At 31.6% G+C, this 18,180-nt stretch overlaps 1 protein-coding gene across 1 annotated transcript in view; it reads right to left on the bottom strand.

Annotated features, from left to right (window-relative positions):
- LOC128182853 (phospholipase A2 inhibitor-like) overlaps window positions 1-18,180 on the bottom strand; it is a 309,453-nt gene that overhangs the window by 263,133 nt on the left and 28,140 nt on the right. Inside the window, exon 3 of the mRNA XM_052851613.1 lies at window positions 12,918-12,989. Coding sequence (XP_052707573.1) covers window positions 12,918-12,989 — 72 coding nt within the window. The remainder of the gene's footprint in view (window positions 1-12,917; window positions 12,990-18,180) is intronic.

The raw sequence follows: 18,180 nt of genomic DNA on the forward strand, positions 1-18,180 counted from the left end.
GCAGTCCTCATTGTCCCTCATCTATAGGTTTAACAATAACAATTTCAGTCTGGGATGTCAATGTCCTCTAACAGTGTCCTTTACCATGTGTTTGTCAGCTGTTGTTTCTGGTGCAGTTTGAAGCTCTTGACCTTATCAGGCAAACATCATATTTTTTAATATCGGTTCAGAAGTATCCCTTTGTTATTAAATGCCTCAACATTATTATTCTATTTTATTTGATGATAAACAAACGATTACCTTTGTAATGAATGTATTAACTCATCTTGTATTTAAAACAAAATATATTTATGGTTGACATTGATTTGGGTGACATCAAAACTCTTGACTTTCCTTCCAAGTTAGCAATAACATATTTTTTTCGAACCGTGTCTTCCATTTAAATCTGTCGGCTAATTTCCGGTAAGACATAATCAAGTACATATGTTTGATACCTAAACATATCAATCTGTTCTTATTAGATATATATATTTTCATCTTTTCATTACATATGCAATTTATAATTATAATTGGTTTTATGCGGACGAATGTATTTTTAATCTGTAGACATAAACAACATTATTTTAACATGCACAGCTTTCCCCATGGGGAGCCCCTCAGTTTTAATGCTGAATTTGAAGCAATCTGATTGGCTGAAATATAGCGCAGTGGGTTAGCGGGTTCACTACAAACCTGTAGGTCATGAATTCGAATCCCGTTGAGGACAATAAAATTTTGGATTGCAGTAAATCCGCAATTGAGGCCACTTTAGGGTATTTAGGTTCACGCTCTTCTGAGCAAGGTCCATTTTTGACAAAATCAGGGACACCGGTAATGCGTTCATGCTTTGACAAAACTCTACACCGATGCTTGAGCATATGCGACTAGATAGTAAGCGTTACAAGGGGCACAGCTTCAGAATAGGGGCTGCAACATCAGCAGCTGAGAGGGGTTTATCTGATGCTCAAATTAGAACTCTAGGGAGATGGAATTCAAATGCCTTCCAAAAATATATTAGACCCCACCAATAGTGCACTCTAAGTATTAGTCGTTCAATTTATGAACAAAGGTACCTGCTTGGACTGGTACTTCGTAATTCACTACTACATGTCTTGTTATCTGCTTGGGCTGGTAGCAAAGCATTGTCTTTCTCATTACTAATATTTTATTTGATTATTCCAGACTTTGTCAACTGCATGCCATCCGGTTTATGATGTCATTGCAATCTCAGTGAAATTTTGATTTAATTGCGTTGTTTGCTTAAATATATGTATTGTAGAAGTCTTTCATGATAGTAACTAATGATAATTCTGACTTGTTCATGTTAAAACCATGTTAGACAGTGTTACCTGCTTGGGCTGGTGACGCTTTGAGATATGTCATTAGTGTGTTTTAGTAGGTAGATTTAGTTAGTTTTTAGTTGCTGTAGGTCATGGTTACTTGCTTGGGCCAGTAACTCACATTTAATCTGTATCACAAAAGTTACCTGCTAAGCTTACTACATAAAAATATTTTCTTTTAACTTATTATGCAGTTTAGATTTACTGTTTAGTCTTGTATTTACATCATATATCTTTTAGTCAATTATTGTTAAAGTGGTGCAGAAGGGCGTTGGATGTGCCTGCAATGGCCTTGGTGGGGTAGTTAGAAGAATTTTACAACCCTCCCAACTGGTTGCCTATTCCCTCACCTTCTGCCATCAGTTTGTATGATAAATAATTTACTAATGTGTTTGAATGCATAATTTACCTTGTATAATATTCTGCTCTACATATTATATATGTTGCAGTTGGTTTTAACATATGTTTCTTACAGTTACAGTATTTTGATTTCTGTTCTTCTTGAAATATTGGTATGTACTGTAGATGATATAAGTCAATGTTTATATGTTTTGATCAGGATATAATCATATTCTGATCGATAAAATTTTCAACACATTTGTGAGTTTGTTTGATGTGTAGGTAGGAGAATGAGGAGGCATACATACTATTAAATAGTAGATGCATTTTGTGTAAGACTTTTACTGTTGAAGCATGTTTTGTCGGTATGAGACCACAGCCCTTGTATTTCACGTAAAATTATTTTTGGCTATAGATAGTGTCTATAGATCTCACAAAAATCACCAAATTTTCCCACAATTAAAGGTAATAGTGAATACAATGTTAGGAAGAAAATATGACTTTTGTTTCCATAGTTCTCCTCAGTAGAAATGAATCAAAAAATTACTTCAAATTATGTCAATAGTGCTTGAAAATTAATTCCGTCTGATGATTATTTTTTAAATTAAATCGCTTACCATCAAGTAAAGAAATGATACATATTAATTGACAACATACATCCAACCATAAATCTATATCTAAACCCTTAGATGGTTTTAATATAAATACATTAATTGATTTTGGAGACAATCCCCATACTGGACATAGTTATTTGGGCCCCAGTTGCGACTTACTGCTATAATAACTGGCTATTATAGTTGGAGTTTTGACTTGTGGTTAACTACATTGAACTATCCTGTTATTCAACCACTGATCTTTGTATTTGAGAGATGCTTTTTTTAGACTTTGTCTGATACTCACTTTCACAGCACTATTAAGGTGGCTCACTACCTTGAATTATTTTCTTAAATCAGCAGAAAATTACTTGATTAAGATAGATATGTTGATGGATAAGAAGTATTTCAGTTCAATGGGCAAAAGAAATGTGCAGTTTTGGATGAAAAATAACTTTTTCGAAAATATAATTCAGTAAACATGAACAGAACCTACAGGCGGATTCGAACTCATGATCTGCGTTTCGGAAGCCCAATACTTTAACCACTGATGAGCTACGATATTATACAATCCAATCAAACGATAAGAACTGTTAAGACATTTACACATTTAAATCGCCATCTTGTGACGTAGTATCTTAAAAAGTATAAGACTAGGTGTAGTGAGGTACCTAAAGGTGTGCTACGAAAAATTGAACGGATTTAAATGTCAATAAATTGATGCATCTATTTTTTACAAATAATTCGTGTATAGTTAGGATATTATGATTTAAATTTGATAAATGAAACAGCATATATTGTAAATGTCGTTTTCCATCACATTGATAGTCGCATGATTTGACAGTCAAGTGACATATTTTGCTTATTCTCCCGAATGAATATCATAAGCAGATTGCAGTAGCGCAAGGTCATTTCCTTATTTGAAAACACATAAATATGAAGAAATTATCCTATCTCATCGTTGCTAAAAAGTGATGTTGCGTTGTTTAGAGTTCGTGTTTTATTATAATAAATTATAATAAATATCAAAGAAATAACCTTCTGTTGAAATTTATATGACGTTCGCTTAATATTTCACATATTTTTTAAGTCAGATTACAGAGTCCATTAAAGTAATAACATTTTTTTCAATTAAGCAAACTCCTCTAAATTTATGTTCAAAAGATGATAAAGACTTGTTACGTGTGCGATTTTGTAAAATGTGAATTTGGATGGGCTTATCGGTGTTACAAATTTAATGGTATTTAAATTGTTTGTAGTTTATGCGTCGTTTATCTATGAAATGAATTTTACTATTAAAAACTAAATCGATCCCCTGATCCCTACGGATGATATTTGACAATATATACAGTATGACGTCAAATTGACAAGTGCATGTCAATCAGAAAGTTGTTTATATTTAACGTTGAAAGATGTACTTGACCTCAAAGTTGTATGCAAACGTTATTTCTGATGTAGATTATCAGGTTTGTACAGACAAAAATAGAAAATTATTTTAATTTAGCATAGTATAGCATAGAAATAACATAGTATACCTTAGCAGCAAGCGTCATTTGAGAATCAATCAAATTAAGTTCAAATTAAATTAGATAAAAATAATATTTTCACTAAAAAGCTTACAACATCAGGATATCCTCTGAGTGCTACAGAATAGGTCTTTTTTTTTTTATCATATAACGTTATGAAACGTTTTACTACTCAACACAAATCAAACTACAGAGACATTATGCAAAAAACTAGTAAAAATTCCAATGGCAATTCGCTGCTACAACCTTTGGTTTTTTTTTTTAAATATCAAAATATTAAAAAAAATAAGACACTTTCAATACAAGACAGCCTTACATATATTCGGGCCCCATTTGCAACTGACATCTTAACTACCTATCTATCATAGTATATTTATAGAAATATCTCGTTAATCCACCACTTAGATTGTATTTGTAAGAGGCTATTATAGGGTTTGTCTGTTGCACAACACGTTGGACTAACTATAAATGTATTTAAAATAAAACAGATTTAATTATCCCGGCTTACTTAAGCTGACTAAATCAGAATATTTTCCCAGTGTAACGCATCATTTGACAGGTATACCTATACTCCCTGTAACATAGTCCGGAACACTCCAGCCAATGGTGAATTACACTGGACATACCGCTATTTTGTTTTAAAAAGCTATTTAATAAAATATTTTGGTTTTGAAAAAATTATATTGCTGAACATGTATTTTAGATTTTTATTGTAATAAATTATAAGGTAATGTATTTAGGATAATGTGCACGATTTGATTATTTTGTAATTACCCTTTAGGATCCTAAAAACCTAAGGGTTTTGGATTCAAGATATTTTTAATATCAAGAACTGCGCATTAGAAAAGTGATTAAAATTTATGGATAAATATTATCATTTGAACAAAAAAAAATATTAAACATTCAAATTAAAATCATAGAAGAAGATTCGTTGCAGTGTTAATATGATTTATTCATTTTTATGGCTGTACTGAAAATTAGTAATTTTAAAGACACTTGATTACAATGCTAAGTGGCGATTCAAACATAGTGCGATTCTGTTTTCCCATAGAGCTCCACACGATTTATTCTTTGTTAAAGGCATAATCTAGCTGTAAGATTATGATTGCTTGGTGGGTAAGTTTAGGAAGCATAAAGACAACTAATTATAGGTCATTAAGGAAGCATGTGTACAACTACAGGCCCTGAAACGTGCTACTACATCAGTTGCATGGTTCGGTTCGTTACACATTTTGAACGTTTATTATGACAAGAATGTTTATTTATTTATGTGATGTATTACACATGTATTTCAATTTATTTGAAATCGGAACTTCCATCCGTTACCCCGTTTTTGATACGTTGCGTGAAACGTGTACCCAGTGACAACCGGGAAGCGGAGTTAGTTTTAATTTTGATTAGTCTGTTATTATTATTATTTGATTTTAGATAAATGTAATCAATAAGATAGATTATAAGAACTGTTTGACTTTAATCCGATATATTTTTGTAAATTCAGCGAGCTGTCAATGATTTTACATAGCATCTCAAGTTTTTTTCTAAACATGTACTTTAATGGAAGTCATTAAATATTTCTAATCCATTTAAAATTGTTATGGAAAATTGCCCCGAGTTTATTCCGATATTTCTTTAGTTTCATTTATCGTTGTCTTTATTATCGGCTAGTTGTTATTTTTTACAAGCATCTATCTTTTTCTTTATTCATAATTCGTTTGATAATTTTTTTTATTGCGTACTACTGTAGTGCTATTGCCGATCGAATTCCCTTAGTGAATAGACAATATAAAATTACACGCAGTTAATGATAATATAAACAATGAATTTCAGATAGGAAGTCTTGAAATCAATTGTTCTTTAGTTTTTTGACACACATTTTTATTTATTTAAAATTGATTCTATGATTTTCTGCAGTTGATCATATACACATATCATACCTACATGTAACCCGTCATCGCTTCTCTTCATCTGAACTAAGATCGCGTGTGTAGTCAAAATATGACTATGAGTTTTTGTCTATCCGTTAAACTATACATGTACATGTAACACATTTAAAATTACGATATGTATCTTCACTGTATGCATGCGATTTAACTGACGTTTTACAAATGCTGACTAATCTGTTTATATTTAATTTCCCTTTTTACTCACATACCTTTCGTAAACAGGACACGGAAAATACCCGGTAATCAACAAATGAATGTTAAAAGTAATAAATATATGAAGAATTTATCTAGTAACAAAATAAAATACGACAGCTAGGGAAAGAAACTCTGATCGCAAGTACATGAGTTATTATCATGATTGAATTAATCATGTTGAATAATTTCAAATAAAAACACTCTTTTAAATAAAAATTTAAGAAAACATAAAACAAAATCGTTTTCATTAGATAATTTTCTTCTAGCCAAGTTGCACGCGGCGCATGGCGTGATCTGTACTGTTATACTTCAACTGATTGACAGGCGAAGCACGTGGAGTCCTGAAATAATAAAATCCCGCTCAAATGACCGACTATAGAAACCTAAAGCGATAATATAGGTCAGTTTAAGTATTATAATCAACACTTTCTCTCTTTCTTTTTTCTCTCTCTCTCTATATCTCTCACTATCTCTCCCTGAGAGTGTATGTAATTGTATGCAAACAATTTGGAATCATTAGCTTTTTATTTGTCTGAATTTAATTCATTTATTTTAAACTCATGGTTTTCACAACGTTTTGAACACAATCACTAAAAGTTTGTACAGTAGACGATATAATCAGACTGATTTCGCCGGTTAAAATTTTGACGCTATTATAAGATTGAAAATAAATTTAAAAAGAGATGTGTTTGTACTTACATGTTCTTGCAAAATGTTATTATCTCATTCATCCATTTACAATATAAAATTAATCAATTGTTGGTACATTAATGTACCCGGTAAATGATATCATAGTTTTATCGCAACTTAATATTCTGTGAAAATCCTGCATGTATAGTGTCGCTGAATTGTTCTACGGGTCCACGCGCCGATAGTCTTACGTGTAGTTGTTTGTGTACATATCTACAGACAGTTCTTTTGTTTTTTAGAGATTAAGAAAAGCCTTGAAACTATCAAAGTAGAAGAAAAATATATTCAGACTATACACACGACAGGTTGTGATGAGTTACCTAACAGGTGTCCGTGGATAGGTGTGAATACCGGCATCCCGTGTACACCTGTTTAACCGCCCAAATATACAGAGTTATTTTAGGGAATGCACATACTTTTTTGTTCAGTGCTTGCTTTTAATTAACTAAGATTTTGTGCATATATGTATCTATAGTTTATCAAAAAAGAGTGATTTATTGTTTATTTATCGCTACTTGAATAGCTGAAGCACGAATCAGTCGAGTCACCGGTAATATGTAGTTGTCATTTACTACAGCGCATCCACATATATTAAAAAAAATAATCTGAAATGTTTTCATTTTTCATTTTTGATTGGTTAAAAGTTTTGTTGTCAATTAATTAACAAATCAAAAGGTGTTTTATCAAAAAGGTTTTTTCGATAACAGAAAATAAGATGTTATGGCAAGCTCCCAACATTTCTATCGGATCGTCAGTTATAACATCACGTCTGTTTGGAAAAAAAGCACATGACTTAAATTGATTAGAATTTTGATAATTTATCAATTGATTAATAAATATATTTGGTAAATTAATTTGAATTTATCTAAGAACAGTACCCGTTTACGTTTTCAGGCCCCGCCGTCACCAAGTTTCCTCAATTCAATTCTCAGCCTCAAGTCTGGGTATTGACCTCAAGTTTATGCACTTTCCTTTATAGAATTTTAGTTGAGGAATGGTTTGAGGGATTTTAAGTTGTTGTAGACGGTGGAGCCTGATCACAAAAATTTAACTTTACTTGGAAAGCCCCGACAATATTCTGGGTAACTTAAGTCGGGATTCTTTTTTTGCTTTCATTACTTGAAAAGGATATAAAATTATATATATTTCAACCCTTGTTTAGCCATGATCTAATGATTTTTAAACACTCTATTTTTTTAACGTCTCATGTAACTCTCTCTCTCTCTCTCTTTCTCTCTCTCGCTCTCTCATCACTTAAAGCTATCTAAAGTCCAGTATGTACCCAACGTTTTAAATAGTTCATAAAAATCAAAATAGTATTACCAAGAATTGGGTGAACATTCTAGTTTACAATGTTTAAGAAATCGACGATGCAAGTTTAATCGAAAACCAAAGAAATGATAAAGGTCTAAGAAAGGAAACTAAATTAAAACATTTTTGTAACCGTTTTAATAAATATAACAGTTTTAAATCTTAATAGCTATTATCTAATCCCGTATAAAAAAAATTCTAGCAAAACGTATCTGGTCAGCGATAATCGTCTGTATTCATCGAAATATATTATGTCAATATGCAGTATATGGAAGTTGCACGCTTATTGCACGGTACGTTACCCTTTTTTGTCTGTTTTGAGGCGAGTCATAAATTATCTTGCACGCTTTTCCACGGTACGGTTCGTTAAAAATGAACGGTACGGTTAGATTTGTGAACGGTACGGTTCGTTTTGTGAACGGTACGGTACGCTTTGTGAACGGTACGTTTCGTTTTGTGAAAGGTAAGGTTCGTTTCTTGCACGGAACGGTACAACGTTACGGTTCATTTTAATGGTGTAGTAGCACTTTTCAGGGTCTGTAAGTGTCTTATTTTGACTGTTCTATAAAAATTCATAATTCTAAATAACTGTTTTGTATTAAACCAAAACTTATTATTTCCCTATTATATGCAGATGGCAATGCAATAAAACCGGGTAGTACATTAATATCATTTCGCTCCTTTATCACGTGATAACTATAAATAGCTAACATATGTTCCTTAATATGAAATAATTGAATTCTGGTTGTAACGCGCTTTCTGATCGGCTAGAAAATTATTTTATATCGTATAAAGAATGATGCCTATGTCATAGTAAGACTACCGTCAAAAACGCATCAATACGCCTGACGTTACGTTTGAATTTTGTACAATTTTACGTCATTTTAAAGGTCAAATGACCGTTTTTATCTTCAATGAAGAGTAAAAAAAAAAATTATTATAAGCAATGAATTCAATATTTTTTAGTTTTGTACGATATAAAATGGTTTGAAACAGTTTATGCTTTTTTATAAACTGCTTCTTGGTTTATAAAGCGTAAACTGCCCCAAACCATTTTATATCGTATAAAACAAATAAATATTGAATTCATTCCTTAAATGAGATAGAACAACACTACCATGCGGTTTCAACAAAACAATAAACATACTAAGTAAAGGCCAAACATCTCAGTCTTATAAAAACTACTGCTTGAATCCTATATTCTCCTTTTTTATACGGTATGCACGGAAAACGGCATGCTGCAACAAAGCAACACATAACACAGGATTCTAGCAGCACTTTTTAAGTTAAGTATTGATTAAACTATTGATACATGATAAATTTGAACTTCAATATATACGGGATAGTGTTGTTCTAGTCGGATGTTTATATTGTTAACAACGACAAAGGAAAGTCTGGTCGAGAAATGATACAATAGTTGCATACTTTTTGGCAACAATTTCAAAAAAGTAACATATGTTCCAATTCTCTCTTTCAATTCTCAACAAATCACACCAAAATACTTTATTACAGTACTTAGATTTGTTATATTTTGAATCTGTTTATTATGCTTTCCAATTAAATTTACACAACATTTCACTTTCAGTCATGAGGTCATCAATGTGTAAATCTATCTAATACAGTCTTATCTATGAAGATAAAAAAAAACTGTCCCTCGTATTTTTAATTTGATTTTGGTCGACATTGTGATGTTTTGATATTGAAATAGATATTCAATAATTTAGACTTGTTATTTTGCGGAATAACTTGCATCTTAGATTCCAGATGCTTCTTTAACATCCCTGCGTTATATGCTTTGATGCCACGTGTTATGTGAATTGATTACATTTAAATCAATAAATGTTTGACTTAAATTCGTTGATAAAATAAACATTTTGAGTTAACTTTAAAAAGAAAAGCAATTCCAATAGCTAGATATCTCTATATTTGGACAGCCCTTGCATATTCATCTTACATGTAGCTGAAAAATCGACTTTTACCTTGCATATTACACTTATGTATTTCTAAAACTCAACAATCATAACTATATATATATATATATATATATATATATATATATATATATATATATATATATATCCAAATCACAAAAGAATTTTCTCAGTGTCCGGTAAAAATATAATAAAAGAAAAAAAGCAACACTAACTGCAAAACATAAGCGCTTTCATTGTTAAAAATCTTCAGACGTCTGAAGATTTTTAACAATGAAAGCGCTTATGTTTTGCAGTTAGTGTTGCTTTTTTTCTTTTATTATATATATATATATATATATATATATATATATATATATATATATATATATATATATATATATATATATATATATAGCTCCAACAAAAGTGAATTTCTCTGTGCTTTATATATATCTATGTCATTCACTATGGGTAGGTACATGTCAATTTGAGAGTTATTGCAATGTTTGTGCTTATTATATATGTTTGTATCTATGCAATGTGTATCGTTCCGATCCTCTCAAATTGCCGTTTAACTGTATTCCACCTGTATCTCAAGCGACTATGTAGTGCGCGGCCAGCGCGCTAGGTTCCGTTCGTTATCGAAAGCAAGATTTTTGTCTAGCCTAGATAGCCGAGTGAGGAGCGCGGTGGCCGCTCACTGCTAGGAGAATGGGTTCCAGAGGTCGTGAGTTCAAGCCTCGATCGGGGCGGAAGGTGGAGCTCCAACAAAAGTGAATTTCTCTGTGCTTTATATATATATATATATATATATATATATATATATATATATATATATATATATATATATATTTTCCCTTCAGTTACTAGTACTGTAAACATACTACATTTGGCTGTGTATTCTATTTAGTGCTTTTGGAGGAATGCGGCTTCCGCTAAATCAAGTACATCACTAAATGCCATGTATGTATGTATAAGAATAGTCACATTCAGGAATACGCTTAATCAGCTCTTTGCCAACTTGTTCAAAATCTTATTTCCGCCAAATATCGTACACGCCAAATATAATACGTTTACAGTAATTTACAATATATCGAATATAAAGGTTACTTGAATTATATCAATCATTTTGAAAACTATAATGAGTTAACTTAAATAAAAAGCAATTCTAATAGCTAGGTATCAAACTACTTAGAAAGCTTTTGCATATTCAGCGTTCATGCATCTCTTGAATCGACTTTTGACTTACATTCTACAGTTTATATATTTCTAAACATAACAATCATGAAAATTATTTAATAAAATATACTGTAAAAAAAAAAATTAAAATTAACGATTTTGTTAATCGGAAATTATTGATTCGACGATTTTTTTTTTCTTTGATAATTTTGTTGATTTTTTTTTCATTACTTTTTGTATATTATTCAAAACAATACTTTCAACGCTTCAACAGCCACAAACAAATTTCCCAGGATCCAGGTCACTACCCGTTAATATGTCCGTATACTCCCTCACAAAGCTCACTGAACAAGGTAGCTCTTTTGTTCTATTTGACCATAATCAAAACTATCCATTCTTGCTCCTGTCTATAATAATGTAGGTATCCCCAACATCATACCTTAACACTTTCACACCGTTTGGTAAATACATGATCTGGTTGCATGAATCACCGACAGGTCAATTCATTTGCCTCTAATTGCTTTTAACTAACTGTTGTGTTTGATGCAGTTTGAAGTTCCTGACTTTCATAAGAAATGCTATTGTTTTAACGAGTGGTTCAGAAATAACCTGTTATATGTTTCAATGTTCATGCAGTTATTTCTTCCATTTTTATGATTACATGTACCAAACGAATATATAATTTTGATATCTATTAACCAACCTCATTTTAAAACACAATTACGCTCTGAATCACTAATTTGTTCTTCAAACTTTTGTCATCTAGTTTTATTTGATTGACAATACAGAACTCAGGCTAGCTTAAGATCACAACTTTTTAACAATTTAAGAAAAAAAACATTATTCCGACAGTTCCTTTTTCAATTAAAAATTGTAGGACGATTTCCGGATGGTTAGGATTCTCGTCATACAATTAACTGGCAATACATCCCAATACCTATTACTGAGCCTTATGGTTACTTTCAACGTATACCTAATTTGGTTATAAAGCAGGAACAATTAAACTTCCTAAATAATTTGGCATGTTTGGCTCACCATCAGCTTTACAGTTTAACCATCTGAGGTTCGTCAAGTGAGCTTAACAGCCATTATATTATTAATGTTATCTGACTGCATTCCTAGAATATCCCGATAGTAACACACGTTGACCAATGAAACCAATCTATTACGTCACACTGACTGCACTATGATATCATGTCAGTGCTACGGATGAGGGCAAAGGTGCCCTTGTCTCCTTGCAGCATAAGCCAGAACACATGCGCCAATGCGGTTTGTACTGCTGTGATGTCTCAATAGTTATTCAAAAAATCGTTGGCGTTTAATGTATATCTATACAGCACATTTTTAATTGAAGTATGAGATTAAAAATAATCAGAAAATATTTTACTGGTTTTTTTTTAATTTGTTTTGTTTAAGGATAAAAAATACAATCTTATTTATATTGCTGGAATTTTTTTTTCTTTAGATATTGATAGGGAGTATTTTGTAGCAGCATAAATTAATTGTCTCACTTACAGTGTACAACTGCACAAACAGTGCTAAATTTTGTTATATTTCTCTTTTGAACAATTTTTTTTCTAAAATGATACCGTCATGACCCATGAAAAAAAATGTTGATGCAGCGTCTCAGTTTACGCTAACTAACCAAACTCTCCTCCTAATCCTCAATCTTAACAATGGCAGGTTCTTTTTTCGAAAATATTGAGAAGTTAATAATTTTGTAAATTTCATAAGTGAGCGAGATATGTTTTGATTATTTGATTACCGCTTAGTATCTTTAATGAATTGGGCTTTGTAAATAATCATTTTCATATTTTTTATAGTCACATACAATATTAAAACTGATAAAATTTAAATGTCATATTCATCTTCAAGATTGATATAATTAGCAGAAAAAAACGTTACTTACAGTGTTCTCAGCTGTGATAGCCCCGCAAAAGTCTCGTTGTCGATCCTTGTTATCTGATTATACCATAGGTACCTAAATTAACACAATCTTTTAATGTTAAACTGATTTTTATTGTGAGGACTAAAACTAGAATAAATTGTTGATATCAACATATGAATCTAAACCTAGATTCCCGAACCAAAAACAATAATAAACATATCAATCAAAATTATAATATAAATATAAAGTGTATAAACAACACAAAATATGTTACTTATATATAGCTTTAGGCTGAAAAAATAAATATATGACAGTGATGTAAACACATTAATGTGTTATATAATTGTTGCAACAATATTATTTTTTTACAATACTTTAACAATGAGTTACATGTATCAAATATTTTGTTTAAAACCATTTAATGTTATTACTACAACCTAACGCATACAGTAATATGTATGTTTGGCATTGCAAACGTGTTCAAACTATTCCTACTATTGATGTATCATCTTTAAATCTATTTTACAGTATTTCTCTGACATGTTTTTAATGCTTTTTACATCAACCTGTCATCATGGATTGAAAGGCAGACTCTTATTTTTAAAGCTTTGTACATAATCATTTGTATATAAGGTTATTTAAACTGATTTCTGTTTAACAGAAAAATATATCGTTATTAGTCTCGTTTCTCGGATTTCTGTTCACTGGCAATATTTAACATTATCTTTGATATCTTCCACTTCGCATTAAAAAGGGAAATAAAAGTAAGATTTTAGAAATTATTGAAATTGATTATGACAGTTATTCAATTCAAGGGTCCAATAAGCCGCTCAGATACATATTAAACAACACACTAAAATTATTTCTGAGGCAAACCTATAAGCTATGGAAGCTTTATTTTGCTATCCACGAGAAATTGGTACAGATATAATCAGGAACTTGGTTATGAACAATGACGTGCTCTATCGTAAAATGGCTGAATGTACATGTACACTCTACATTCTGGCTGATTAACGGGTGTTAGTTGCACATATTACATAAAATCCTTTGCTGTGCTTGTTCTTTGTAGAAACAATTCACTGTATTTCTTAATATATATCTATTTTTTTTAACATTACGAAGTAGTGCTGTTCCCAACCTCTAACGGACGAAGTGCCTTAAAGGTTTTCACACCCATTGAAAATAATTTCTGCCTTCACCTGAGATTTATTACCCGGTGAATATCGGGCCTTTAGTTAGCATTATTATTTAGGTATCAATAACTTATTAATGAAAACATTACAATAACAGTGTGTCCTGTGACTCGGTGCTGTGGAGTGCAAAAATGATTTATTACTCAAACTATAACAAATTAGAATTTAATAATTGAATTAAGAAAAATAATATTGAAATTAAATAACAGAATAGAATGTTATGAACAGTCAGAAACCGTACAGGGTTGTCAGGGGCATGTACATGGAAATGCAGTGGCTTACAGGGGATGCCATTGGCGTACAGAGGGTGACAGGGGCTTACAGTGGCACACATGGGATGTGTACAGTGGCTGACAGGGGATAACAGGGTGTACAGGGGATGTGTACAGGAGATGGCAGGGGCTGCCTAGGGGATGACAGGGAAAAACAGGGTTTTCATCTGAACAGGGGTGTTTAGAGACAGTAGTGAAAAGAGTAAATTTTTTTTAACAAAAAAAAAAAACGAAACAGATAGTTAACACTTGTTTCAGCTTATCCTTTGTCCGTGGTAATTTGGTTGTTTTTATCATAATGGCATTTACTAAATTATTACTCCATGACGTTCACTTTCTACCCTACAGTTTTGAAAACACAAACCTTTCTTCTAAAGACGTATTTAACATGACAGACATATTTTGTTCCGTCTTTCCTGTCTAACCCTAACACTAACCCAAACCCAAAAAATGGAGGTTAAAAAATGTGTCTCGATTTTCTCAATCTAATTGAATTGCAATGTAAGTGGTATTTTTCTATCCATTTAAATCCATTTAATACCAATAATTCAATAATCAGGATAAAAAGGTTCGGCTATTGGAAAACACGTGGATATAATGTTAAATAACGGTTTCTACATTGTGCGATACTTTTCTTCCATCTGGCTCTACACTATTTATTCTTTGCATAAGTTATCTGTAAGATTATTGACAATTGCTTATATGATTTGATGTGCGTTATTTAGCTGATCACATATCCCGTTTTTCTTAATAACCTTTTTATGTAGATCTTTTTGGAGTTGAATTATGTCTATATGCATTACTTATTTCCCGACTGCCATAAGGCCTCAGAAGGATCGCTCCAAAGCACGGAAAATCTCTAAACGTATCACAGGTCTTAACATAGTATATGCAATCTTTTATGATTAGAGTACAAAGTAGCTCTTTTCTTTCTTTTAACCCGCGATATTGTAAATATGAGGGATTTCCGGTCCAGTCGGAAGTATTTGGTCTGCTTTCTGTATAATAATGTAACTCTCTCTTTAAACACTCACTTTATCACATTCACAGTGTCCAAATAATACGTGATAAGACTGCACAAACCACTATTAGAGACCATAGAACGTTAAGCACTCAATCCTAAGCTCAATATGGTTTATTTGTCCTTGGGGGCTCGATCTAGTAGGACACAGTTGCACTGTGCACTCTAAACATACTAATTCCGCGCATCATTTAACCCACATTGTAACTAAACAGACTTGGTACGCAAAATCATATATCCAAAGTTGTTAATTTATCATCAAGAACTTTGGAGTCAGTCTTGCTTCCTCACCTTAAAATTTAATATATTGAGGTGGTGTGGCATTGGCCTCTAATTGTTCGTTATAACGTGTTTATTAGCTGCAATATTAGATGCACTTTAAAGTTCCAGACCTTCCTATTTTTTTTTAATACAGGTGGTTTAGAAATACGCTCTTGATAAAAAATGATTCATATACCATCATTTTCTATTTTTAGGATAACTAAAATAATAGATATTTTAATATCTTTATTTAGTCATCGCATTTTCTAATTACGATTGGAAATGTTTATCTGATCTGAGAACTTTGGTCATCTGTTTTAATTGGAATGACATGAAAGAATTGAAGATATCCCTACTCCCATGAACATTCTCCGACATTCTCAAGGATGTAAGCTTTGTCTTCTTACAATTAGCAGGAAAGACATTCCACTACCTATTATTGAGACCTTTGTTATTCTGTACATAGGCTTAACCCTTGTTATGAAGAAGGAAAAATTGCAAAATATAACGAAAAATGAGAATATTTTCACTTTTTTGCAAATGTGCGGGAATTATATCATTCAGGTGACGTCATAGATAAAAAGCAAATGAGCATTGGTGAATAAAATCAGGATTACAGTGATAAGCATCCTCTGTACAATGGTTTGTAAAGATTAGATTTTTATACGATACTATTTAAAAATTAAAATTGGTGGCAGATATTTGACCATACAAAATACAGTCCTTTCTTAAAAATTGGCACCTTTGGCTTACTATTAGCAATTCCGTTTAACAGACTGAGGTTCGCCTATTTAGCAGATCAGTAACAAAATTTGAAATGTAACTCAACTGCATTCTTAGACATACCCTGATATTATCACCCTTTTATCAATTGAACCAAGCTATGGGGTCCTGACGCTCTTTGCAACCGTTAATGGCCACAACATCGTCATATGACTAATAGTTATAGTGAGCTTAACTCATGTTAACTCATTCACGTTTATATTGCCTCTTTTATAGACCTAGAAAGTAAGCACCGCCTTCAATGAACAAGGGGCGGCAAGCATACCTTATTTGCCAAATATTTGTTTTGGGGTTGTTGTTTTTTGGGTTTTTTACCAAGTTCAACCTTTGACACAATTTAATTTTTTTCATATGGATGGTTATTTTTATATATATATATATAATCGCAAAATGTCAACAATGTTTTAGTAGAATTATCCCTCTTTTGATTGGAGTAATTTTCTGGATATGGCGTTTTTTCTATGAAATGTTTAGATTCCCAAAAAGATTTATTTATGGCCACATGCAAACAACATGTGTCTGAATTATATTTTTTATTTTATCATTTTTTTTGGTTTCCATGCGGTCACCTTTTAAAAAAAAATGTTTTACAATTGGTGAATTTTTCGGTTCTGATTTCGGTTTTTATAACAACAGACTAAATATGAAGGTAAAATTATTTCATTAGCTGGTAAGAATATGTAACAATAGTATAAGACTTAAAGATACAAATATGAAACATCATTTGAACGTGGTATTGTAATTGATATGCATTCTTTATTATGTTTACGAGGTCGACATACAGCTGAGCGATTGAAAACTTGCATACTTGACAGTGATCGCTAACAACTTCATGTGGAATACATGTACAGTCTTACTCTCAATGAAAAAAATTTAATAAAATTAAAATGGAAAGAAATATTGTTGTTGAAGTCTCTTCCGTATAGAATTCCGTATACAATGAAACCTTAGATTAGTAAGTACACGACTGGACTGTTTGTTATCAACCGTTGATCGAATCTCAGCTGATTATGCATAGCATTACAGCATCTTAATAGTTTGAAAGTTCACAATGCATGAACTATCCGTTCAAAAAAAAACAAAAAAACATGCGTCCGTTCTATTTATTACCTTAGACCATTTATTATAACTTTAGTGTGAATGATCTTGCCCTCTATTTCCGATGTTAGGTTTTTTGTGTTTTGCGTCAATGATATATTAAGACACAACTGCTATAAGGTAACCCATATGTATTCTTGTTTATGACAGGGGTCATTTTTCTTCGTATTTAATATGAAAAAAAAATGACTCCGGGTCTTTTTTTCTTCAGAATAATTCAATAATTATACAGCTCGGGGGCGATAGGGGGTCATTATTCTACGTCAAAATATGTCCCCCGGTTATTTTTCCGCAGGGGTTGTTATTATTCTTTACACCGGCTCTAGCTTAACTCTACTACATTTAAACAATGAGACTATCCTTCATAAATGAACAAGGTTTTAAAGTGAGAAAAAACAGGTAAGGTGTTCTTGTATAATGTGTACCATTGGATATTTTCTGCTTTATACATCACAACTGTCATGGGTTACAAACTGTTTACGGAACTGTTTTATGTTGAAACTTACTTTGTAAAAGGGCTTTCATTGATAATTGATAACATTTTTTGCGTTTAAAACATAATTTTTTTTTTCAAATTCGTTTACAGTTTAAATTATTATAAAGCGGAACAGTCGGGGTAATATCAATTAATCATAAAAATTGTGTATTAAAATAGA

This window comes from Crassostrea angulata, chromosome 5 (assembly GCF_025612915.1).
Source record: "Crassostrea angulata isolate pt1a10 chromosome 5, ASM2561291v2, whole genome shotgun sequence".
Lineage (NCBI taxonomy): Eukaryota > Metazoa > Mollusca > Bivalvia > Ostreida > Ostreidae > Magallana > Magallana angulata.